This window comes from Oncorhynchus keta, chromosome 33 (genome assembly GCF_023373465.1).
Source record: "Oncorhynchus keta strain PuntledgeMale-10-30-2019 chromosome 33, Oket_V2, whole genome shotgun sequence".
Taxonomy (NCBI): domain Eukaryota; kingdom Metazoa; phylum Chordata; class Actinopteri; order Salmoniformes; family Salmonidae; genus Oncorhynchus; species Oncorhynchus keta.
Genome location: NC_068453.1, coordinates 7,351,097 through 7,376,306, shown reverse-complemented (window position 1 = coordinate 7,376,306; position 25,210 = coordinate 7,351,097). Strand labels below are relative to the sequence as shown.

Genomic DNA, 25,210 nt, shown 5'->3' with positions numbered 1-25,210 from the left:
TCTTTCTCTGTCTCTTTCTCTGTCTCTTTTTCTGTCTCTCTCTGTCTCTTTCTCTGTCTCTTTCTCTGTCTCTTTCTCTGTCTGTCTCTCTCTGTCTCTCTCTCTGTCTCTCTCTCTCTGTCTCTCTCTCTCTGTCTCTCTCTCTGTCTCTCTCTCTCTGTCTCTCTCTCTCTGTCTCTCTCTCTCTGTCTCTTTCTCTGTCTCTGTTTCTGTCTCTGTCTCTGTCTCTGTCTCTGTCTCTGTCTCTGTCTCTCTCTGTCTCTGTCTCTCTCTGTCTCTGTCTCTTTCTCTCTCTCTCTCGTGGTTCTTTTTCTCTCTCTGTCTCTCGTGTGGTTCTTTTTCTCTCTCTCTCTCTCTCGTTTGGTTCTTTTTCTCTCTCTCTCTCTCGTTTGGTTCTTTTTCTCTCTCTCTCTCTCTCGTGTGGTTCTTTTTCTCTCTCTCTCTCTCTCGTGTGGTTCTTTTTCTCTCTCTCTCTCTCTCGTGTGGTTCTTTTTCTCTCTCTCTCATGTGGTTCTTTTTCTCTCTCTCTCTCTCTCGTGTGGTTCTTTTTCTCTCTCTCTCTCGTGTGGTTCTTTTCTGTCTCTCTCTCTGTCTGTGATTCTTTTTCTCTCTCTCTCGTGTGATTCTTTTCTGTCTCTTTCTCTGTCTCTCTCTCGTGTGGTTCTTTTTTTTCTCTCTCTCTCGTGTGGTTCTTTTTCTCTCTCTCTGTCTCTCTGTCTCTTTATCTGGTTCTTTTTTTTCTCTCTTTCTCTGTCTCGTGTGGTTCTTTTTTTCTCTCTCTCTCTCGTGTGGTTCTTTTTCTCTTTCTCTCTCTCGTGTGGTTCTCTTTTTTTTCTCTCTCTCTCGTGTGGTTCTTTTTTTCTCTCTCTCTCTCTCGTGTGGTTCTTTTTCTCTCTCTCTCTCGTGTGATGTGTTCTTTTTCTCTCTCTCTCTCTCGTGTGTTTCTTTTTCTCTCTCTCTCTCTCGTGTGGTTCTTTTTCTCTCTCTCTCTCGTGTGGTTCTTTTTCTCTCTCTCTCTCGTGTGGTTCTTTTTCTCTCTCTCTCTCGTGTGGTTCTTTTTCTCTCTCTCTCTCGTGTGGTTCTTTTTCTCTCTCTCTCTCGTGTGGTTCTTTCCCTCTTTCTGTCTTTGTCTGTCCATCTGTCTGTCTGACCATATCTCTCTTCCTGTCAGAATGACGATTAGTCTGTCCATCTGTCAGAGTGATCGCGGGCACACACACACACACACACACACCCTGACTGCTGTGTGTCATCCCCAATCAGTGGCGGGTCAGTGTGGCCTTTAACAGAACGGTGGCTGGCTGGCGTCTGGTCCGCCGGGGGGAAGCAAGGAGCCACCAGAGCATGAGCTCCTCTCATTACTTTAAATGACAGAGGTGTAATCAGAATTCACTGGCCATCCTCTCCTCCCTCCATTTCCTGACAGAGCAGGCTGACCCCTGCACAGCACAAAGCCAGACCGGGACTGGACCTAGACTCAGATCTAGTCCCGTACTTTCTTTACATTAGAGAGGTATAATCAGGATTTAGTGGACATCTTACAGGACAGAGACAGTCAGCCCAGTTCTAGACCCAGGTTCAACCTGAGACCGAGCTCTATACCCTACTGCCAGATCCAGCCCAGGTTCAACCTGAGACCGAGCTCTATACCCTACTGCCAGATCCAGCCCACGCCCCATCTGTATACCCCAGCCCCAGACCCAGGTTCAACCTGAGACAGAGCTCTATACCCTACTGCCAGATCCAGCCCACGCCCCATCTGTATACCCCAGCCCCAGACCCAGGTTCAACCTGAGACAGAGCTCTATACCCTACTGCCAGATCCAGCCCACGCCCCATCTGTACACCCCAGCCCCAGACCCAGGTTCAACCTGAGACAGAGCTCTATACCCTACTGCCAGATCCAGCCCACGCCCCATCTGTATACCCTAGCCCCAGACCCAGGTTCAACCTGAGACAGAGCTCTATACCCTACTGCCAGATCCAGCCCACGCCCCATCTGTATACCCTAGCCCCAGACCCAGGTTCAACCTGAGACAGAGCTCTATACCCTACTGCCAGATCCAGACCCAGGTTCAACCTGAGAGAGCTCTATACCCTACTGCCAGATCCAGCCCAGGTTCAACCTGAGACAGAGCTCTATACCCTACTGCCAGATCCAGCCCAGGTTCAACCTGAGACAGAGCTCTATACCCTACTGCCAGATCCAGCCCATGTTCAACCTGAGACAGAGCTCTATACCCTACTGCCAGATCCAGCCCAGGTTCAACCTGAGAGAGCTCTATACCCTACTGCCAGATCCAGCCCAGGTTCAACCTGAGACAGAGCTCTATACCCTACTGCCAGATCCAGCCCATGCCCCATCTGTACACCCCAGCCCCAGGTTCAACCTGAGAGAGCTCTATACCCTACTGCCAGATCCAGCCCAGGATCAACCTGAGAGAGCTCTATACCCTACTGCCAGATCCAGCCCAGGTTCAACCTGAGACAGAGCTCTATACCCTACTGCCAGATCCAGCCCATGCCCCATCTGTACACCCTAGCCCCAGACCCAGGCATTTGTGTTCCAAAACGGTCTTATTTTTTCTTTCTGATGCCTCTGCTCAGTTTGGACTTGGCTATATTTAACAACCAAATGTATGCAGGGAGGGAAATTGAGTTGGTCTTCTTGGACAAGATAAATGTCTTTAGGTCGCAGGTTAGATTTACTCTCTCTGGAGTAAGGAGGAGACAGAGATTGAACTTTACCAGTCCTCCTTGAGAACTTCACTTCTTTCTCTCTTTATCATTTAGAGTGTCCGGCGTTGAGTTGATATCTCCATTTCCTTGATCCTACAGTACACGTCTACCTTAAATGACCTGTAAATACTTCAGCAATAAGGCCCGAGGTGGGTGTGGTGTGTGGCCAATATACCACGGCTAAGGGCTGTTCTTAGGGACGAGTGCTTGGATACAGCCCTTAGCCGTGGTATAGGCGTGGTATATTGGCCATGTATCACAAGCACCCGAGGTGCCTTTTTTGCTATTATAAACTGGTAACAGATGTAATTAAAGAAGCAAAAATACATGTTTTTCTGATATACCACGTCTTTCAGCCAATCAGCATTCAGGGCTCGAACCACCTAGTTTATAACGGTAAATTAACCATACTTTGCAAGGTATATACTTTTTATTACTTTGAAATTAGCCTAGCGGTTAAGAGCGTTGGGCCAGTAACCAAAAGGTCCCTGGTTCGAATCCCTGAGCCGACTAGATAAACAGATTTTTATGTGCCCTTGAGCAAGGCACTGAAACCCGAACTGCTCCTGTAAGTCTCTCCAGATAAGAACATCTGATAAATGACTACCATTTATTTGTAATATGTTTTTCTTAATTTTAACATATCGCTCATTAACTCCACACCTGGCTCTTTAAAGGTTTGAACCCTATAGACACACGCGTACACTTAAACACACACTTATACTTTTCTCTGCTTCCGCACAGCAAGCGGTATCGTAGCTTCAGGTCTAGGACCAAAAGGCTCCTCAACAGCTTCTACCCCCAAGCCATAAGACTGCTGAACAATTAATAAAATGGCCACCTGGACTATTTATATTGACCCCTTCCCCTCCATTTGTTTTGTAGACTGCTGCTTCTTGCTGTTTCTTATCTATGAAAAGTCACTTCACCCTTACCTACATGTACAAATGACCTGGACTAACCTGTACCCCCGCACACTGACTCTGTTATCCCCTGTATATATAGCCTCGTTTTTCTTTTTGGGGTTTACTTTTTTATTCTTTTATTTTTTTAACTTGAATTTATTTGGTAAATATTTTCTTAACTCTTCTTGAACTACATTGTTGGTTAAGGGCTTGTAAAGTAAGCATTTCACAGTAAGGTCTACACCTGTTGTCTTCAGCGCATGTGACAGTTTGATTTACACACACGCACGCACGCACGCACGTACGTACGTACGTCTCCATATAGGTTTGAATCAACACTAAGCAAAATCTGTAATTTCTGCACTCATTGTAATTAGAGACCAAGGTTTTCTCCCGGGTGTGAGTCTCTTACCTTCTAAGTGTCCCTGTGTGGTAATTAATCTGGCACCCTATTCTCTATATAGTGCAATACTTTTGACCAGAGCTCTAATGATGCCCCCTATGGATCCTGGTCAAAAGTAGCACACTAAATAGGGAATAGCGTGCCATTTGGGACACAGGGCATTGACTGTGGTTAAATACTTCTGATGTCCACGTAATGTCCATGCTTTGTCATTCAAATGTTTCTCATTACCATTAGTCTCTGACTGTGTTTCTCTCTGTCCTCGTCATGAATACCGAACAGAAGCCCTTATCAAATGTTTCTCATTACCATTAGTCTCTGACGGTGTTTCTCTCTGTCCTCGTCATGAATACCGAACAGAAGCCCTTATCAAATGTTTCTCATTACCATTAGTCTCTGACGGTGTTTCTCTCTGTCCTCCCTTATCAAATGAATACCGAACAGAAGCCCTTATCAAATGTTTCTCATTACCATTAGTCTCTCTCTGTCCTCGTCATGACGCCCTTATCAAATGTTTCTCATTACCATTGTCTTTCTCTCTGTCCTCGTCATGAATACCGAACAGAAGCCCTTATCAAATGTTTCTCATTACCATTAGTCTCTGACGGTGTTTCTCTCTGTCCTCGTCATGAATACCGAACAGAAGCCCTTATCAAATGTTTCTCATTACCATTAGTCTCTGACGGTGTTTCTCTCTGTCCTCGTCATGAATACCGAACAGAAGCCCTTATCAAATGTTTCTCATTACCATTAGTCTCTGACGGTGTTTCTCTCTGTCCTCGTCATGAATACCGAACAGAAGCCCTTATCAAATGTTTCTCATTACCATTAGTCTCTGACGGTGTTTCTCTCTGTCCTCTCATGAATGAACAGAAGCCCTTATCAAATGTTTCTCATTACCATTAGTCTCTGACTGTTTCTCTCTGTCCTCGTCATGAATACCGAACAGAAGCCCTTATCAAATGTTTCTCATTACCATTAGTCTCTGACGGTGTTTCTCTCTGTCCTCGTCATGAATACCGAACAGAAGCCCTTATCAAATGTTTCTCATTACCATTAGTCTCTGACGGTGTTTCTCTCTGTCCTCGTCATGAATACCGAACAGAAGCCCTTATCAAATGTCTCCTTTGTAGCGCTCTGACGGTGTTTCTCAAATGAATACCGAACAGAAGCCCTTATCAAATGTTTCTCATTACCATTAGTCTCTAGTCCTCGTCGCAGAAGCCCTTATCAAATGTCTTGTTCTTGACCAACCTTCACATTGTTAGACTCCAGAGTCCCACTCTTGTCACATTGAACTGTATTTATCTCTAATGGGGGGGCTGGCTAAATGTATTTTGCCTCACATTCAAATGGGATGTGGAAGTAGTGAGAACGCTGGGGGAGAATTTATATTTGAGAAGGCTGTGGTGCTGTAGTAGTTTGAAAGGGCTATAGGGACATGAGAGCAGAGAGACAGTTTTGGGTGAACACTTCTCCTGTTGTATGAGTTGTTGTGATGGTTTGATTGGATCTCTTGTCAGTGGAATGTGTGTAATTTTGTTCTGCTTTCATGTCAGTGTGTTGTCTCCTGCAGCGGACTAATGATCGAGACTGAGGGAAAGTGTACAACATGGGGAGAGTAAAAGACACAGACAAAGAGAGAGAGAGGGCACAGTACATTCGGTGTGAGGGGAGAGAAATGAGTAAGATTTGTCTTCCTCTTGAAATCCTCTGTGTGTGTGTTTGCGTGTATGTGTCAGACCTGGGTTCAAATACTATTTAGGGTATTTTAATTACCTTCAAAGACATTTGAAAGTATTTTTATTTATTTTTAATTTTTAGAACAAGTGTTTGAATATGGGAATGTATTAGGACATACATTTGGAAAGTATTGGCATATATTTTAAAATACTCATACATAGTATTTATCCAAATATTTAAATAATCTCATTAAACATTTGTTATTTATTTTTTTAAATCAACAGGGTGTCATGCTGAGACCAACGTGTCTTTCTCAGATGAGCCCTGCATGAAACCCAAGTTTACATACACCTTAGCCAAATACATTTAAACTCCAAAATGGTTACCAGAATATCGATTTCAGTAGAAAATCACAATATCAAACAACATATCAAACAATTACTCCGATCAGAATTGGATTGGATCAGGCAGAGCCGCAGGGCACAGTTTACATTCGGAGTAAATTGCCTATATTCCTACACATTTCAATAAATAAGTTTTATTTATACAAAGCAAGAGAACAATGCAGACAGAGCTAAGAGTCTCACCAAAGCAGCACAAACTATCCGGTCGGAGAATCTCGTCTTGATACGAATATGACGTGGCCTATCAAGCCACTCTTTCAGTTTAATTCATGCTAGATTTCCCCTGCCACACTTATTCATGATCAAGCAATGAATTAATCAAACAGTTCTACGGTATCCCAGAGTTTTTGAATAACCCAAAAAACATTGAAGGCTTATGGTAATAATGAGAGAGAGAGAATAAACAATAGCAGTATATAAGAATCAAATGAGAAATTTGAACAAACTTTCTAGTTGAGAAAAGCATTATTGAACAGAAATTATGCATGCGAACAACCCCAAAAAAAAAAAAAAAATCTTTGCTATTGCGAACCAAAGAGCCAAAATCCTAATCCTACTAACTAAAATATCATAAACTCATTAAAAGAAATTAAAGTTATGAGGAGTTTTTTCCAAAATGTTCTAGTGTTTAATGTCCTAAAGTTGCAGCTTTTAAATGGGAATGATTATGAAAGTCGGAGTCTACGCTATTCTCATTCACAGATTTATTTTTGAATGACAAATATTTTAGGCCACAAGAAGTGAAATTGAGCAAACAATACCAAGATTGAAAAATCCAATGAGGAGTCAAAACAAAAGAGATTTGATCAAATAAGAAATGTAATCAAATTGAAACCCGCAGACACTCGGTCCAACCGTGGAACCAGTTTGACACGTGGTCTATGGACAAGCACAGAAAATGATTTCACATCCCTCCTATGTACTTCACTCATTTTCAGTCACTCTTTTGGCCGATGGTGTTACGGACCTTTTTTTGTTTTGTGACTTTAGCTTTCGGAAAAGTCCAAAAAAACATGTCCTACTTGTCCAAGGGCAAGTGGCTAAAAAAAAAGTTAAATGTCAAGCCCTGGTTGTTGAAATGAAAACGGATGTACTAGGAGTCGACTGCTCTTCCGAGGAGCCAAGTGGAGGCCGGGAGAGGGAAATGGCAGTCACGCTGGACTGACTGCCCAGGGTCAATTAAATCAAGGAATGATCAAATAAGAAGCCTGCCGAAATAAAAGTGCGAGTATGGATGTGTTTATGTGCGAGCATGAGTTGGTGCGGATTGATTTCCACCTCTGCGTAACGAGATCCATTAGGGCTGCTCCAAGGGAGATGTAAAACAGCACCACTCTGCCAGCTCTCTGCTAGCTGATTAAACCTGACACAGGACATGGCTCCAAGGGGGTAGTTTTGGGAAAATAGCACAGTGTAACAACAGTCCTACAAACCCCCAGAGTGACTTGAAAATAACCACCTAACCACCATTCAACACTGGAATTTACACCTTGAAAAGAGGATACCTTTCAGAGAGCAGAGAACAGCCGGGTACAAGAAAGACCAAAGAGAGAAAATGGGGAACAGAAAGGTAGAGGACAGGGAAGCCGGTGGAGAAAAGGGAAGAGAAGAAGGCATCAGATGCAACAGCTGTGGCGAAGAGAGAGATCAGTGGCCTTGCTACATTCCCTTCCTTCAGAGACACATAGCATCCTTAGTCTCTTCCTCGTGGTTCACCAGCCAGGTTGTATTTGATCCTATCGACCACTGCGTAGTGTTTCCCCCACCACACTCACGGATGTGTTAAGGTGTGTGTGAGCCAGGGCTGGAGGTGTACCACTGAGAGATGACCTGCCCAGATTGGTGCTACTTGGTGGCCCGGGGCCCTGATGTTCAGACATGCTCCTGAAGCACACCTCTGGCTCTCCTCTGGCTCTCCTCTGGCTCCTCAGCCATATGGCTCTGCTCTGCTCTGTCAGGTGACAGAAAGGAAGGAGCTAGCCTAGCGCCCCAGGGACATGACAGAACCCGACCAGCCTGCCAGCCCTGCCTGACATAACGTCTGTGGGCACGGGGGAGAGACTGGACGCGACAGAGAAAGACGGGAGGGGAAGGAGGGCGTGGAGGGGGTGTGTGTGAGCGAAAACTAAACTGGCCCTGACTCGTGATGCCATCAGCCATGAACTTGAGCAAAGACACATTGTGGTCATACAGCTGAATAGTCACATCATGCTGGAACAACAACCACAGTCCCTGCCCAGACTGTACGCCATATGAAGAGGTATTCTCTAATTACCCCTGTGATTATATTAGATACTAATGATGCTGCATTTATAGGGCTTTTCAATGTGCTTTACGTGTTAACGGTGTAATGGTGAACTGACCTCACCTCACCTTGCATTGTCCTTTGCGGGGATGCTGATGAAATTGCTGATCAAATGTGTGATATGAGAAACTGATCTCCACCTAATGATGATGATGATGATACAGAAACGGATCTGATTTGTTGTGTTATACGGACTTACACCAGAGTCTTGTATTACCTGGTACCTTAGCTGATACAGTCCATTTGACCACCAGGCACTGAGAGGAGGGGAGGGGTGAGGAGAGGAGGGGGAGTCATGCTGATCTCACCCCAGTGTCTGATTGCATTAATGCTTCGTCCCGTCCTACCCTGTGACTCGTCTGCTCTGTCAGCGGCTCAGGTCCGTCCTTCAGTCTCTCCCTGCCTGCCCTTCAGCCCAAACACTGCCAGCTCACCTGCCTTTATCTCCCTCAAACAGACAGCAAAGGAGAGAGAGCAGAGTAGAGCGAAAAGCAGACACTGAGCAGGGAAAGAGAGAGAAGAGAGGGAGACGGAATAGAGCGAGAACCGAGGGGAATAGAGAAGCGAGAGAGCACAGCCCTGCCTGGACCCTCCACCACCCCTCACTTGCCTCTCAAATCAACAGGGATGGAGAGAGAGAACAGTTCGGCATGATTCCTCAAGAACTTTCCCTTTTCTCTGCCTCTGTGTAGAGCTAGGGTCCATACAGTGCAGTAACCTATATAGCAGAGAGCGTAGTCTAGGCTCTGACCAGTCTCTGCGCAATTTAGCAGAGGAGTGAACGTTCAACCTCCTCCAATAGGCCCTCATATATCCCTGACGAATCACTAACACATTCTGGTGAACGACCCGTCTCGGTTCAAAGCAACCACCCTGGTTCTTTTAATACAGGGTTAGGCAACCCTGGTGCTGCAGTGCCACAGGCACTCCATGTTTTTGATTGAACTGACCTGGAAGAACAGGTGTGTTGGATTTAGGCAATCACTGAACTGATCAGTTAGCTCAGCTGGTCAGGTGTGGTGCCTAGTTGGAACAGGGTTGCCTAGCCATATTCTAATATGATATAATCTGTCCACAGTACCATCTTATCCATACAGCTCAGACCAGAGAGGCAGTGGGAGCCAATGGGTCCTGTCCTCCCTGTAGCAGTTCCTTGCTTCCTCTCTCTCTGTTATTAACGGCCTGTATGATTACGGGGGAGGAGAAGTGGAAGGGTGGAGGGCTACCCTCTGTACCCTCTCATTGAATGTCTGACTTTAGACTATATTCCTCTCATACCTCCACAGAGTATTTCAAAGAATGTTCACTTGAGTTCAGATGGTACAACTGAACGTCGCCTTTTATACGCCCACTGAGGCAGTTGAGTATGTTTGAGATCATATGATTGGCTCAGATTCTGTAATGTAAAAGAGGTCATTCAGGCTTGGCAAATCCAAGGACAGAGAGTTGTATGATAGTTGATATGCCAGGATGATAGCTGGAAGGAAAGACCGTTGATCTGCTGACGCGTCAGCCATGCTACTTTTGTACGGGATTGACAAGAACATCGCATGCCACTCAGACGTTCATTCCTTTGTACGTGTGCAGTACATCTAAAATATAGGCTCCAGTGTTTGGAGTAATAGTTTTAAGGTGAAGAGGGTATAGGGTGGTAACTGAATATGAAGTGTACGTTTTTCACTTCTGACTGAGACCGGGGTTTGCATGTTAGCCTAACAGTGTGTGGGAGTGTGCGTGCTTCCTTCCTTCTTTCCTTCTGCGTGTGCGTGCATGCGCGTGTGTGTGTGTTGGAAAGCCAGGGCGGTCCCTCATCTCCTCTTTGTCCTCCCTTCTCTCTCAGGGCCTAATCTCCTCTCCACACGGCAGCAGTAATACACATCTCTCCATCCTCTCCTCCTCTGTGTGGGGCTGTGTTTCTCTAAAAGACCGAGGCTGATGTCTGATGTGAGACTATTGCAGCAGTAATACACATCTCTCCATCCTCTCCTCCTCTGTGTGGGGCTGTGTTTCTCTAAAAGACCGAGGCTGATGTCTGATGTGAGACTATTGCAGCAGTAATACACATCTCTCCATCCTCTCCTCCTCTGTGTGGGACTGTGTTTCTCTAAAAGACCGAGGCTGATGTCTGATGTGAGACGATTACAGCAGTGGGTGTCAGATCACACACACAAATACCCCCCCCCTGTGTTCTCCTGTCCTCTGTTCCTTTCCTGTTTCCTTTCCCCTTCTCACCCTCTCTCTTTTCCCTCTCTCTCTCTTTCTCTCTCTTTCTTTCTCTTTCTCTCTCTTTCTCTCTCCCCGTCTCTTCTCTCTCCCTCTCTCTTCTCTCTCTCCCTCTCTCTTCTCTCTCTTCTCTCTCCCTCTCTCTTCTCTCTCTCCCTCTCTCTTCTCTCTCTCCCTCTCTCTTCTCTCTCTCCCTCTCTTCTCTCTCTCCCTCTCTGGGCTTTGTTTATGTTTGACAGACTGATGCTGGACGCGGCAGCTCGTCCCCCTCTCTTCTCTCCCCGTGGATGGATGGCCTGGGCAGTGTTGGAGCCTTAGAAAGGAGTCGATGCCAACGTGTTCACTCACTGTAGCGTTTAGGGATCAGTCGATCATGCCAACGTTTTCACTCACTGTAGCGTTTAGGGATCAGTCGATCATGCCAACGTGTTCACTCACTGTAGCGTTTAGGGATCAGTCGATCATGCCAACGTGTTCACTCACCCTGCGTTGGGGTCACTGCTGTCTGTCATCAGCTGCCTGACCAGGGATGTTGTGGTGGTCGAGCTCGCACGTTTTGTTTTGTGCTTTTTAAGAACAGGGTTGATAGATGCGTGTTGATCTTAGATGTGCGGGTAGTAACATGTCATATGCTACGAGGAGTTTGTCAAGAACAGGAAGATCGCGTCCTTGTGCAGTGCATCATGGAGGATATGTACCAATGGAAATTGTCTATACGAGGCAAGAGCTATCCGCATTTGTAATCCTACTTTTAAGCAGAGAGTCCTGCGATGCCCCGTGTCCCCCTGCTCCGTCGCGGCCCGCCCCACCACCATATCTCCCAGGCCCTTTAAACAGAACCAGGTATATGGAGATGAGTGTGTTTACAATTCAAATGAACGCGCTGAGGCGGTAGTGCACAGGGTGTGCTCTAGATAAACGAGGAGGAGGAGGAGGAGGAAACGGTCACCTTCCACCCAGGAGAGTGGGACAGGAACAAAAACCTGGTTTAAGCCAAAAGGGGAGGTCGTTTCTCATGCATTTAGCCTACCGCGGCTAATGACATCCTTCTATAGTCACTTTTCATTTTCTACTTGATTTGATGTCACAGGTGACATCGGTCAGTGAGAGAGACACCGTTTTCCAGAAGTGTCGGGAGATGCAGACCGCTTATGGAGGTTTCTGTCCAGTAGTTATGATGGTCTGCTCCATCAGTCGGACCGTTAGGTGATTAGGTAGTGTGGCGTGAGATGACTCTTGTGGTGAAGGTGTGTCTCTGTGTGTGTGTGTGTGTGTGTGTGTGTGTGTGTGTGTGTGTGTGTGTGTGTGTGTGTGTGTGTGTGTGTGTGTGTGTGTGTGTGTTAGAGCTGGGCAATATGGACAAGAATCCGTTTCGCAATACATTCCCTGAATTGATACGATAAACGGAACGATGCTTAAAATGTGCACCACATTTAATGAATAGATGTATTATCCTTTGAACTACTGCTACTAGTTTGGTGGTTGTGGCCATCAGTTGTCCCATTAACTATCAACCGTACTTCATTTCAAGGCTACCTATCGTAACGGACGATGTCAGCAAAATGCTTGCGATAGCCGATCGGTGTGGTCGGCGTCAGAACTTTGGTTTATCGTCCCCAGCGCTAGTGTGTCTGACTGATTCGGACATGGGACACCAGGTGACTTAACTCTCTAGCCACTTAGTTCTGATCTGGATGCTGAGCTCTCCCTAACCTATTATCGATTGTCTCTCTGAGGCCCCGGGATTCCCCCCTTTGACTCGGTACCTAATACAGAGCCGTCTCTAGTCTGTGGAACGTCCCCCCCTGCTCCCCTCATTATGAAATGAACTGAATCCCCTCCACTCAGGAGCCAAAAGGCAGATCTGTCGCCGGGCCTTGTTTTTTTTGTTTTTTAGCAACAATCAGGAGCTTCGCTCTAATTAGCGACGCCGTATTAAACCACAGCCCCGTTTTCTTATCGTGACACTAAAGCGTGTGATTTCTACCGTCACGCTAACGTTCACCGGAAGCTACAATCTATCTGCAATATTAAAGCTGATCTAGCCCCTAAAATGAGAAGAGAAAAAAACTGATGTTTCTCTCTCTCTCTCTCTCCATAAGGTTTGGAAATGTTTCCTCTGATCTCTCTCTCTCTCTGTTCTGTGTGAATACAGAATGCATTCAGGGTTCATCAGCACGGAAGTTGCTGAAGGTGAGTTTATTTATGCAAACGAAGGAGAGAAACCGCACGGTTTCTGCACTCTGAATCATGTACCTGTAAGACTCCCATGGTTCGATTGTTGAGGCAGAAGTATGAATAGAATTATAGAAAAAGAAGTTGACGAGTGCGTCTATGAAGAAAATAATTCTCTCCTATGTTAGAAGGTATTGTTACTATTATTCCGTGTGTGTGTGTGTGTGTGTGTGTGTGTGTGTGTGTGTGTGTGTGTGTGTGTGTGTGTGTGTGTGTGTGTGTGTGTGTGTGTGTGTGTGTGTGTGTGTGTGTGTGTGTGTGTGTGCGCGTGCATGACTGTGCGTACGTGCATGTGATTACATGTCCATTGCTGAGCTTCATGTTGATCTGACATCAAGTCTCTGCCGTGAGGATTTAACCTGCAGTCACCCTTCTGTTCTCTCTGCCTCTCCTCTGAGCTCCTCTCATCTCCTCCAGACCTCTCAATCCACCGACACACAACCTATTGATTCACACAGGCCCATAGAGCTTGGCTCTCCTCTACCGTCTTAGCAGCACTATGCATATTGCTATATTGTTTACCGTAAAATCATCTCAAATATGCATCCATTCAATTGGCATCAACAAATGATATTTATTTATTGTGCTTTGAAGAGTTTTGTAAGTGAGAGTATGAAGGAGTTGTTCTTCATAGCTGGATTCTACTTTGATCATGGACATGAGTCGCTGGTCGAGGGTTTAGAATGTAGATCATAGTCCTCAGTGCTGCAGCCCTGTGTTTGATTGAAGTGGCGCAAAGATGGATGCACTGAATGACGTGTTCCCGCTGCTGTGACAAATGCAATCACTAGGAGCATACAGGCAGTCACACTCAACTGTCATCCTGGGATATAGAGTACACACACACACACACACACACACACACACACACACACACACACACACACACACACACACACGTATATGATGCACAGTTTTCGCTGAAGCTAAGAAGGCTTGTTGTGGTGTGTCTATCAATCTCCTTATGCAATCAACTTTGCCTGACACTGAAACATGATAAGGACAACGTCGGAGCTCAGTCACAGACGCAAAAAGACACGCTGTTGGTATGTCATGTGAAATGATTTAGAGGACCTATCTTTCAGGGTGCATGCTGTCAGAGTACTGGAGGTCTGGTCAAGTGGTAGAAAAAGCTCAGCAGAGAACCCATTCAGACAGGCAAGAACCCTGAAAATGGAGCTGAGAGGGAGGATAAGAGAGGGGGAGGGGTAGAGGTGGATGAAGAGAGATCTAAGTAAAGAAAGAGGGAAAAAGAGGAGAGAGATGAGGGACAAAGAGTGCGCTCGAGAGCGGGAGAGATAGATAGATAGAGGGAGAGAGAATGAGGGAAGGGAGAGGGCCACGGCGTAGATGTAATCATGGGATGGAGGAGAGCAGAAGTCAGGGAGAAGTGTGGAGCTCAGCAGAATGCAGCTCAGCAGCATCGCTTGTCTTTTCCCTGACCCCTGACCTCCAACTGTGCTCCCGCTACCCAAATCTACCGAGCAGGCGCTGCCAGTCGGCGTCTGCCGGAGTGCTAACCTCCCTGCAAAACTCCACTAAACAAACAGTCCTGCTAACACTTGCCTCTTCTTTAGCATATTATAGTCTGACTTCTCGCAAACAGGATTAATGAGTTACCTTACCACTGAATTTGATTTGGTTCTGGTAGAGTACTTTTTAGGGCAAACGCTTTCAACCGTTGACTTGACTTAATTCACCCTCAACCAAGTCACTTTCCTGCTGTTTCAACTGCAGGCCTAATCATGTTAACTGTACTTAGTAGCCCACAACAAGTCTTCTAGATGTGTTCCTAGCTGAAAGCAGGTGCTTCCCTCCTCCCTGGGTGTGCAACGGAGTAAAATAATGTTCTATATTGCAGAAAGAGTGGCTCCGTAGTACTGAAACACGAATAATCATTCTCTCCCGCTCTCTGTTTTCCTTCCCTAGCTATAACAGCTGTTCCTCTGTTCTACTGGCTCTAGAACAGATAAAACAATAACGAACTAATTAACTTCCAGGGGACCAGGACTCAGAACTCAGGCTATTCTCTCTCTGTAGAACGGTTCTTCTTCTTACTTTAGCCAAGCCAACTCCTCTGATTACATGTGAGAAGTTTCATGTATTTCCTCCAAAGTGGTTATTCTGAGTGTTGGTTGCCTCTTATTAGGGAAGCTGTTTAGAGGTGATATATGACTGTGATTTATTCACTGTTAATGATGTTAGGCCTCTGTTGTTTATGCGGAGCATAGCGATGCCATAATTAAACTGTGGGGATGAGAGAGCGAGAGGAGTGTTCACTGTTTACCTCACCCTCCTGAGAGTGTCTGTGTGCGTGCGCACGCGAGAACGAACAAATGTGATTTGTTGACACGTGTATGGTGAAAGATGAAGTGGATTGTGATGGGTACAGCAGGGGTGATGTGAATGCACACTTTACTCCGTGTAGCTAAAATGCAAGAGGATCTCCAAGCGAAACATTAGGAAAAGTAGCTGGCTACATTATTCTATGATGAACATGACTACTCGGGTGGCCATGCATCGTTTCCCCCCCTGTAAGCTAGTGTACTTGTGTGTGGCTGCTGGCTACATAGTGTTGCACTTCTATTTTCATTTGGTGAAAAGGAAGCTAATTTCTGCCAAATGTGTGTCATTAATTTATTGTGTGTGAAGAGAAACTAGTTGCACCCCCCTGATCGCTCTATTGATGCAAACAATGTTAACTTTAAACATAAAGCGCAAGTGAAATGGTTTAAAAGGCAGAAAATGCATATTTCTAAACGGTAATGCGACCTCTGTACGGAGTTGTCCTTTATGTCAGGACCGAACTAAGGTAGCTTCATTGTTCAGGGATCTGATCTGGAATCATTGTCCTTGTCACTGGTTAGAGAGGACTGATTGGATGTTTCAGAGCTTATTAATAGTCTTCGATTTAAACACACTGGAGGTCTTCACAGATCCACCTGTACACGAATACCCAAGACACAATCCAGGACATGAGCGGTTCCCGATCCAGAATTGTAAATAATGTAACGGGTCTGGGTCAGAGCTGAGGTGATTGTCACGGGTCTCGGGCATGTGTCATTTTAACGGACTAGTCCGGAAGGGCCCTTACAGATCCAAACATAACGGCTGCAGTAGAGAGACATCTTATCATGTATGCTGCTGCTCTTGCTTTTCACAAGAGGAGTGTGGTGCATGTAGCTTGTTGTTGGCCAATTATAAGTCATCAAAGTGGCAATAGGCTCCAGTGATAAAGCGTGTGTGTGTGTGTGTGTGTGTGTGTGTGTGTGTGTGTGTGTGTGTGTGTGTGTGTGTGTGTGTGTGTGTGTGTGTGTGAAAAAGTTAGGAGACACACTACATGACCGAAAGTATGTGAACACCTGCTCGTCAAACGTCTCATTACAAAATATGGGCATTAATATGGAGTTGGTCCCCCTTTGCTGCTGTAACAGCCTCCACTCTTCTGGGAAATCTTTCCACCAGACGTTGGAACATTGCTGCGGTTATTTGCTTCCGTTCAGCCTCTGGCGTATTAGTGAGGTCGGGCACTACTGTTGGCCGATTAGCCCTGGCTCGCAGTCGGCGTTCCAATTCATCCCAAAGGTGTTCGATGGGGTTAAGGTCAGGGCTCTGTGCAAGCCAGTCAAGTTCTTCCACACCGATCTCAACAAACCATTTCTGTATGGACCTCACTTTGTACATGGGGGCATTGTCATGCTGAAACTGGAAAAGTTATTCCCCAACTTTTGCAACAAAGTTGGAAGCACAGAATCGTGATGTAGAATCATGATGTAGCTTTAAGATTTCCCTGCACTGGAACTAAGGGGTGAGCCTGAACCATGAAAATCAGCCCCAGACCATTATTCCTCCTCCACCAAACCTTGCAGTTGGCACTATGCATTGGGGCAGGTATTGTTCTTCTGGCATCCGCCAGATTCATCGCTCCAGAGAACGCATTTCCACCGCTCCGAAGTCAACGCATGGCATTTTGCATGGTGATGTTAGGCTTGTGTGTGGCTGCTGGGCCATGGAAACCCATTTCATGAAGCTCCTGATGAACAGTTATTGTACTGGCGTTGCTTCCAGAGGCAGTTTGGAACTTGGTAGGGAGTGTTGCAACCGAGGCCAGTCAATTTTTACTCGCTACGTGTCTCAGCACTCGCCGGTCCCGTTCTGTGAGCTTGTGGCCTTCCACTTCGCAGCTGAGCAGTTTTTGCTCCTAGACCTTTCTACTTCCCAGCAACAGCACTTACAGATGACCGGGGCAGCTCTAGCAGGGCAGACATTTGACCAACTGACTTGTTGGAAAGGTGGCATCCTATGACGGTGCCACGTTGAATGTCACGGAGCTCTTCAGTAAGACCATTCTACAATGTTTGTCTAAAGCGATTGCATGGCTCTGTGCTCGATTGTATACACCTGTCAGCAATGGTTGTGGCTGAAATAGGGGCGTCCACATAATTTTGAATATATAGTACTCACTCGGAAATGACCGGATCTGGATCCGACCAGCTCTATACAGAATAGGTCTAGTTTTCCTCGGGACCCGTGAAGACCTCTAATACACACACACACACACAAACAATACACACACACACTGTTATAATGCTGTCTTTCTCCCGAGCTATACAGTAGCTTTAATGTCCTTTTGAGAGGTCCTCTGACAGCTATGTAATTACGGCGCTATTGTCTGACCACCCAGCCATCATTAGTGGAAAGAAAAAGATGTGTGTGTGTCTGCTGTGGTTATCACAATGATCAGCAGCTCTCCATGTAAATGGCTTGTGTGTGTTTATCAGTGTCTGACGGTAGTGTGTTTGCATACTGTAAGTGCGTGCGTTGATCATTGTTTGATGGAAATGTGTGTGTTTCAGTTGAACAAGTCTGTGTGTGTGTGGGCGGGTGTGTTTCAGAAACGGTGCACGTCCACATGCAGCAGTATGAAGTGGAGTATCTCCAGTTTGCCTTCCGTTGGATGAACAACCTGCTGATGAGAGAGCTGCCGTTACGCTGCACGATACGCCTCTGGGACACCTACCAGGTGACACACACACACCACAAACACACACGCACGTACGCTGTACAAACGCGCGTGCAGGAACACACACACACACACACACACACACACACACACACACACACACACACACACACACACACACACATTTCACTCACTCACAGCGCGACGTGTGTGTGATTCAACCATTGTGTTCCTTCATAAGGCCCTATCCAGCAGAAGTCATCTCTGTCAGTCCTCTCCTCTGTGGCCTGTACCTCTGGCTCTCGATCTCTCTCTCTGTCAGCAGCTCAGAGCAATGAGCCCGTGCCTCAACGCCACTGAACTATTACTAAACAAAAGCCTTAACAAACCATCCTTCATCACTCCTCCCACCCCTCCCCTCAGAGTGTAGGACCTCTGAAAGGCTGCAATGGGACAGTGGTGCAGTGCTCTGGCTTGGCACTGAAGGGCCACAGTGTCTGATTTTCTGGGAACTTACCTGTCTTACTATAACCTGGCGGTTCGTCAATGACATGAATTGATCGAGGATCAAAAGAACTGCATTACTGACTGGTTCTGTGTAGGAGGAATGTGTATGTGTCTTGTATTGTGTTCCTTTGCCTCAGCCGTGCGTCATCTAAGGTAGCCTATTATACATGAATATGTGTATATACAGTTGAAGTGGGAAGTTTACATACACTTAGGTTGGAGTCATTAAAACTTGTTTTTCAACCACTCCACAAATTTCTTGTTAACAAACTATAGTTTTAGCAGGTCGGTTCGGACATCAACTTTGTGCATGACACTACATTTTTCCAACAATTGTTAAGACAGATTATTTCACTTATAATTCACTGTCACAATTCCAGTGGGTCAGAAGTTTACATACACTAAGTTGACTGGGCTTTTAAACAGCTTGGAAAATTCCAGAAAATGATGTCATGGCTTTAGAGGCTTCTGATAGGCTAATTGACATCATTTGAGTCAATTGGAGGTTTATCTGAGGATGTATTTCAAGGCATACCTACAAACTCAGTGCCTCTTTGCTTGACATCATGGGGAAATCAAAAGAAATCACCCAAAACTGCAGAAAAAAATTGTAGACCTCCACAAGTCTAGTTCATCCTTGGGAGCAATTTTCAAATGCCTGAAGGTGCCACGGTCATCTTTTCAAACAATAGTATGCAAGTATAAACACCACGGGATCATGCAACCATCATACCTCTCAGGATGGAGACGTGTTCTGCCTCCTAGAGATTAATGTACTTTGGCGCGAAAAGTGCAAATCAATCCCAGAACAACAGCAAAGGACCTTGTGAAGATGCTGGAGGAAACGGGTACACAAGTGTCTATATCCACAGTAAAACGAGTCCTATATCGACATAACCAACCTGAAAGGCCGCTCAGCAAGGAAGAAGCCACTGCTCCAAAAAAGCCAGACTACGGTTTGCAACTACACATGGGGACAAAGATCATACTTTTTGGAGAAATGTCCTCTGGTCTGATGAAACAAAAATAGAACTGTTTGGCCATAATGACCATTGTTATGTTTGGAGGGAAAAGGAGAATGCTTGCAAGCCGAAGAACACCATCCCAACCGTGAAGCACTGCAGTGTCAGCATCATGTTGTGGAGGTGCTTTGCTGCAGGAGGGGCTGGTGCACTTCACAAAATAGATGGCAACGTGAGGAAATTATGTGGATATATTGAAGCAACATCTCAAGACATCAGTCAGGAGGTTGAAGCTTGGTCGCAAATGGATCTTCCAAATGGACAATGACCCCAATCATACATCCAAAGTTGTGGCAAAATGGCTTAATGACAACAAAGTCAAGCTATTGGACTGGCCATCACAAAACTCTGACCTCAATCCTATAGAAAATGTGTGTGAGCAAGGAGGCCTACAAACCTGACTCAGTTACACCAGCTCTGTCAGGAGGAATGGGCCAAAATCCACCCAACTTATTGTGGGAAGCTTGTGGAAGGCTACCCAAAACGTTTGACCCAAGTTAAACAATTTGAATTGCAATGCTACTTGAGTGTATGTACATTTCTGACCCACTGGGAATGTGATGAAATAAATAAAAGCTGAAATCAATCATTCTCTACTATTATTCAGTATATGCACACACATTTCACATTCTTAAAATGAAGTGGTGATCCTAACTGACCAAAGCAGGGAATCTTTACTAGGATTAAATGTCAGGAATTGTGAAAAACTGAGTTTAAATGTATTTGGCTACGGTTTATGTAAAGTTCTGACTTCAACTGTATATCTAAAAGATTGATGGGGTTGGGGTGACTCTTGACTTTCCTTTATTTTCTTTTAAAATGCTAATCTCATTCTCTCGTTGTCTCTCATTCACTTTGTCTCTGCCGCTCGCTCTCACTCTCACTCACACACACATACATACAGTAGCTCTTGGGTGGCACTGGCTTTTCACTTGATTCTACTAATCAGCTACTTCCTTTAGTTTATATGAGGACTTTAGAATTTAGCTTTTGGTCAAAACTCTCCAGCCCTATCGACGAGCCACACATTGGCCTCCGTACTATTTTTAAAATTAAATGTTTCACCTTTATTTAACCAGGTGGCTCGTTGAGAACAAGTGCTCATTTACCACTGCGACCTGGCCAAGATAAAGCAAAGCAACACAGAGTTACACATGGAATCAACAAACATACAGTCAATAGCACAATAGTACACAGGGATGCCAGAGAGCAGATAGCCATCTCAAGCCCTGTGACTTCCAACAGCCGTGTGTGTGTGTGTGGTCTGACAGTCGCAGTGGCTTTTCTTTTGTTTACCTCAAAAGTGTTAGAGGGAGGAAGATATGGAGGGCTTCCTCTGTACCTCTGTCTCCGCCACTATCAGACCCTGCCATTGATTTTGACGCTTGTTGACGTGTACTTTGTGGTGTGGGCTCAACGGACACGGTCTCTTGTTAGGACAACACCAGGAGTCAATAATAGCAGGATATTACTTAATGCGTCTCTATTGATTCTTCGTTGTGTTGGAGTATAAAATGTGTGTGTTTGTGTGTGTACCTTATGGGATGTGGAGGAAGTTGACCCTCTCCTGATGACTCACTTTAATTACCGTGGCAACACAGCGTTTTTGGTGGGGGCGCTCGGAGGGTAGCGGAGTGTAATTGTGTACCTATTCCCTTGTTCTCCTTCAATTACCGCTTTACCCTCTGTATTGACTGGGAGAGTGAAGGTTGTCGATTCAGTCAGAGCATTATGGAACGTAATAAGAAGGCAGAAGCCCCTTTAGTGACACGAGAAAGTCACTGACCGTTCGGTACGGGGTTAGTCTATAAACTCTCACGACAGGAAGTCTGTAACACTCTCTAGGTCACTGCTCTGACTGCGTATGAACTCATGCAGGTAAGTTCCCACGTCGTAATCCCAGAGAGCAGCAGTCGCGAAGGCCTCTAAAGTTCAGCTTTTATGAACTCGACACTGAGACGCTGCCTACCAAAAGTGAACTGCAGATAAAACTCAATTGATTTCCATCAGTGAATTATTGGTAGTAAATCACATAGTCAGAGCCTAGCCTACTTTCTCCAAAAACACTTCTGGGCCCTGCCTCTGCAAGCCATGGCATATATGAAGTATGTACCTCCTGTACTACAGAACCACAGACGATGTGTTGTGATAAGGAATAACTGTCTAGACGTCATACTTGCTGATATTAGTTTTTGGAGGTTTGAGTGGTGACTGAGTGGAGTTTTTCTAATCAACGGTCGGGCCTGCGGGGAGCGACTGTGACAGGAATTAAACCCTGAGTGGTTGACCTTTTGGGCTAACAACCTCAGTTATGACCGTAAGATCACTGCCAACAACCTGTCTACAGGGACCTCTCAATCCTCCATCTGGCTCCCTCATCTCCCCCCACACACACACACACACACAGTATATGCACACTCATACGGCACACACTCAAGTCTCACACACTCATACGTAGCTAAGGGGTAAAATGCTGTGTGTGATACTCTATCAGTTAAAGACAACCTCTACATGCCATACTCTCAGATATGTGGTTCTGCCATAGTGGGGGTTTACATACAAGCTGGGTCTACAGTGTAGAATTGACCCCTTCCCCAATCATTTTGAGTAGGAGGAAAACGACTCATAAACGGAGGCATTTTATGTCTGTGCACAAAGGTAATGTACAGTGGATAGGAAGGAAACCACTCAGGGATTTTACCATGAGCCAACGGTGACTTTAAAACAGTTACAGAGCATAATGGCTGTGACAGGAGAGAACTGAGGATGGATCAACAACATTGTAGTTACTCCACAACCTAATAACCTAATTGACAGAGTGAAAAGAAGAGAGCCTGGACAGAATAAAACATATTCCAAAAACATGCATCCTGTTTGCAATAAGGCTCTAAAGTAATAATTCAAAAATGTGGCCAAGAAATTCACTTTGTGTCCTGAATACGAAGCGTAATGTTGGGGCAAATCCAGCACATCACGAAGTACCACTCTTCATATTTTCAAGCATGGTGGTGGCTGTGTCATGTCATGGATATGCTTGTTGTCTGCAAGGACTAGGGAGTTTTTTAGGATACAAATAAAAGGACTAGAGCTAACATTCCTTGACTTTCCTGCTGTCAGGATGCCAATTGCACGCTCCCTCCATAACCTGAGACATCTGTGGCATTGTGTTGTGTGATAAAACTGCACATTTTAGTAGCCTTTTATTGTCCCCACAGAATGTGCACCTGTGTAAAGATCTAGCTGTTTAATCAGCTTCTTTTATACGGCACACCTGTCAGGTGGATGGATTATCTTGGCAAAGGAGAAATGCTCATCAACAGGAATGTATGGAGCATTTCTGGGATCTTTTATTTCAGCTCATGAAACATGGGACCAACACTTTACATGTTGCATTTATATTTTTGTTCCGTGTCAATTATTAAATGAATGGGAAGACTTAAATGGCTGTCTAGCAATGATCATCAACCAAATTGACAGAGCTTGCAAATAGTCATTTGAAAATATTGTACAATCCAAGTGTTAAAAGCTCTTAAAGATTCACCCAGAAAGACTCAGCTGTAACCACTGCCAAAGGTTCTTCTACAAAGTATTGACTCAGGGGTTTGAATACTCATGTAAATGAGATATTTATGTATTTCATTTTTTTTTAAATGTGCTAAATGTGCTAATTTCACTTTGAGTATTTTGTGTAGATGGGTGAGAAAGTATATTAAATCCTATTTGAAGCAAGGCTGTAAAACAACAAAATGTGTCGTAACTCAAGGGGTGTTAATACATTCTGAAGTCACTATGGTTTATATAGTAACCCAGTAACTGAACTTTGAAGTATAGACTGCTGTAGCAAGGTGACATGATTATCAATAATTATACAACTTGAAAAAGTATACCATAAAGGAGAGTTTAAAACTAAGAGAACAGATTCATTCCACACTCAATTCAAGTGTAATTTCCTCCACACAAGCCAAAAATAGAATGTAATTCGGTCCTTTAATATTTCATGCGTTTTGCAAAATAGTTGAGAATGACGACAGTCTTTCCCCCCTTCTCTGAGGGACCTGTGACACTGTCCCTCCCTCACTCATTTCCTTTCCTTTCCTCATGCCCCTGAGACTGTCTGTGTCACAGTAAAGGCATCTGCATGCTTCAGTGACGCCTTGCTTTGACAAACTAAAAACCTTTCCCCGCTTTGAGGATAATACTGTGGGCTCTTCTTCGACATTTAACCGCGTTAACCCTCACAAGGCTGCCGGCCCAGACGGCATCCCTAGCCACGTCCTCAGAGCAGATATTTAGACCAGCAGCCTGTTGTGTTTACGGACATATTCAATCTCTCCCTATCCCAGTCTGCTTCAAGATGGCCACCGTTGTTCCTGTGCCCAAGAAGGCAAAGGTAACTGAACTAAATGACTACCGACCCGTAGCACTCACTTATGTCATCATGAAGTGCTTTGAGAGGCTAGTCAAGGGTCATATAATCTCCACCTTACCTGCCCCAATAGGTCCACAGACAATGCAATCGCCACAACGCTACACACTGCCCTATCCCATATGGACAAGCGCAATACCTATGTAAGAATGTTGTTAATTGACTATAGCTCAGCATTCAACACCATAGTACCCACCAAGCTCATCATTAAGCTAGGTCTCAACCCCGCCCTGTGCAACTGGGTCCTGGACTTCCTGACAGGCCACCCCCGGCTGGTGAAGGTAGTTAACATCTCCACTGATCCTCAACACTGGGGCCCCACAAAGGTGCATGCTCAGCCCCCTCCTGTACTCCCTTTCACCCATGACTGCGTGGCCACGCACGCCACCAACTCAAAGTTTGCAGACGACACAAGTTGTAGGCTTTATTACCAACATCGACGAGGCAGCCTAAAGGGAGGAGGTGAGGGCACTCGATGTGGGGTGTCAGCAAAAAAAACTCTTCACTCAAAGTCAACAAAACAAAGGAGATGATTGTGGACTTTAGTTAACAGCAGAGCACCCTCCTATCCACATCGATGGGACAGCAGTGGAGAAGGTGGAAAGTTCCTCGGCATACTCATCCCGGACAACTGAAATAGTCCACCCACACAGAGAGTGTGGTGAAAAAGGCGCAACAGCGCCTCTTCATCCTCAGGAGGCTGAAGACATTTGGCTTGTCACCTAAAACCCTCACAAACTTTTACAGATGCACAATTGAGAGCATCCTGTCGGGCTGTATCACCACCTGGTACAGCAACTGCACAGCCCACAGCAGCAAGGCTCTCCAGAAGGTAGTGTATCTGCACAATGCATCACCGGGGACAAACTACCTGCAATCCAGGACACCTACCTCACCGATGTCACAGGAAGGCCAGAAAGATAATCAAGGACAACAACCACCAACAAACACTGCCTGTTCACCCCGCTACCTACCGTCCAGAAAATGCAAGGTCAGTACAGGTGTATTAAAGCTGGGACCGAGAGACTGAAAAACAATTTATATCTCAAGGCCATCAGACTGCTAAACAGCCATCACTAACACAGAGAGGCTGCTTCCTACATAGACTTGAAATAATTGACCACTTTAATAAATGAATCACTAGTCACTTTAATAATGCCACTTTAATCTAGTTTACATATCTTGCATCACTCATCTCATATATATATATACTGTGCTGAGAAGAAATAGACCTCTAGTCCTCCTGTCTCTTCTCAGCAAGGCTTGGGATATAGCCTCGGGCTCCTAGGTATAGCCCTCAAAGCAGATATACACTGCTCAAAAAAATAAAGGGAACACTTAAACAACACAATGTAACTCCAAGTCAATCACACTTCTGTGAAATCAAACTGTCCA

General features: G+C 45.3%; 1 protein-coding gene across 6 annotated transcripts in view; it reads left to right on the top strand.

Annotated features, from left to right (window-relative positions):
- The window catches only part of tbc1d22a (TBC1 domain family, member 22a), a 198,151-nt gene that overhangs the window by 128,403 nt on the left and 44,538 nt on the right, over nt 1-25,210 (top strand). For 5 of the 6 annotated variants that reach the window (XM_035748532.2, XM_035748529.2, XM_035748530.2 and 2 more), the window contains one exon: nt 17,793-17,920. In XM_035748532.2, the coding sequence (XP_035604425.1) occupies nt 17,793-17,920 (128 nt within the window). Of the gene's footprint in view, nt 1-10,901; nt 12,817-17,792; nt 17,921-25,210 lie in introns of those variants that run through there. The other variant, XM_035748533.2, reaches the window with a different exon arrangement.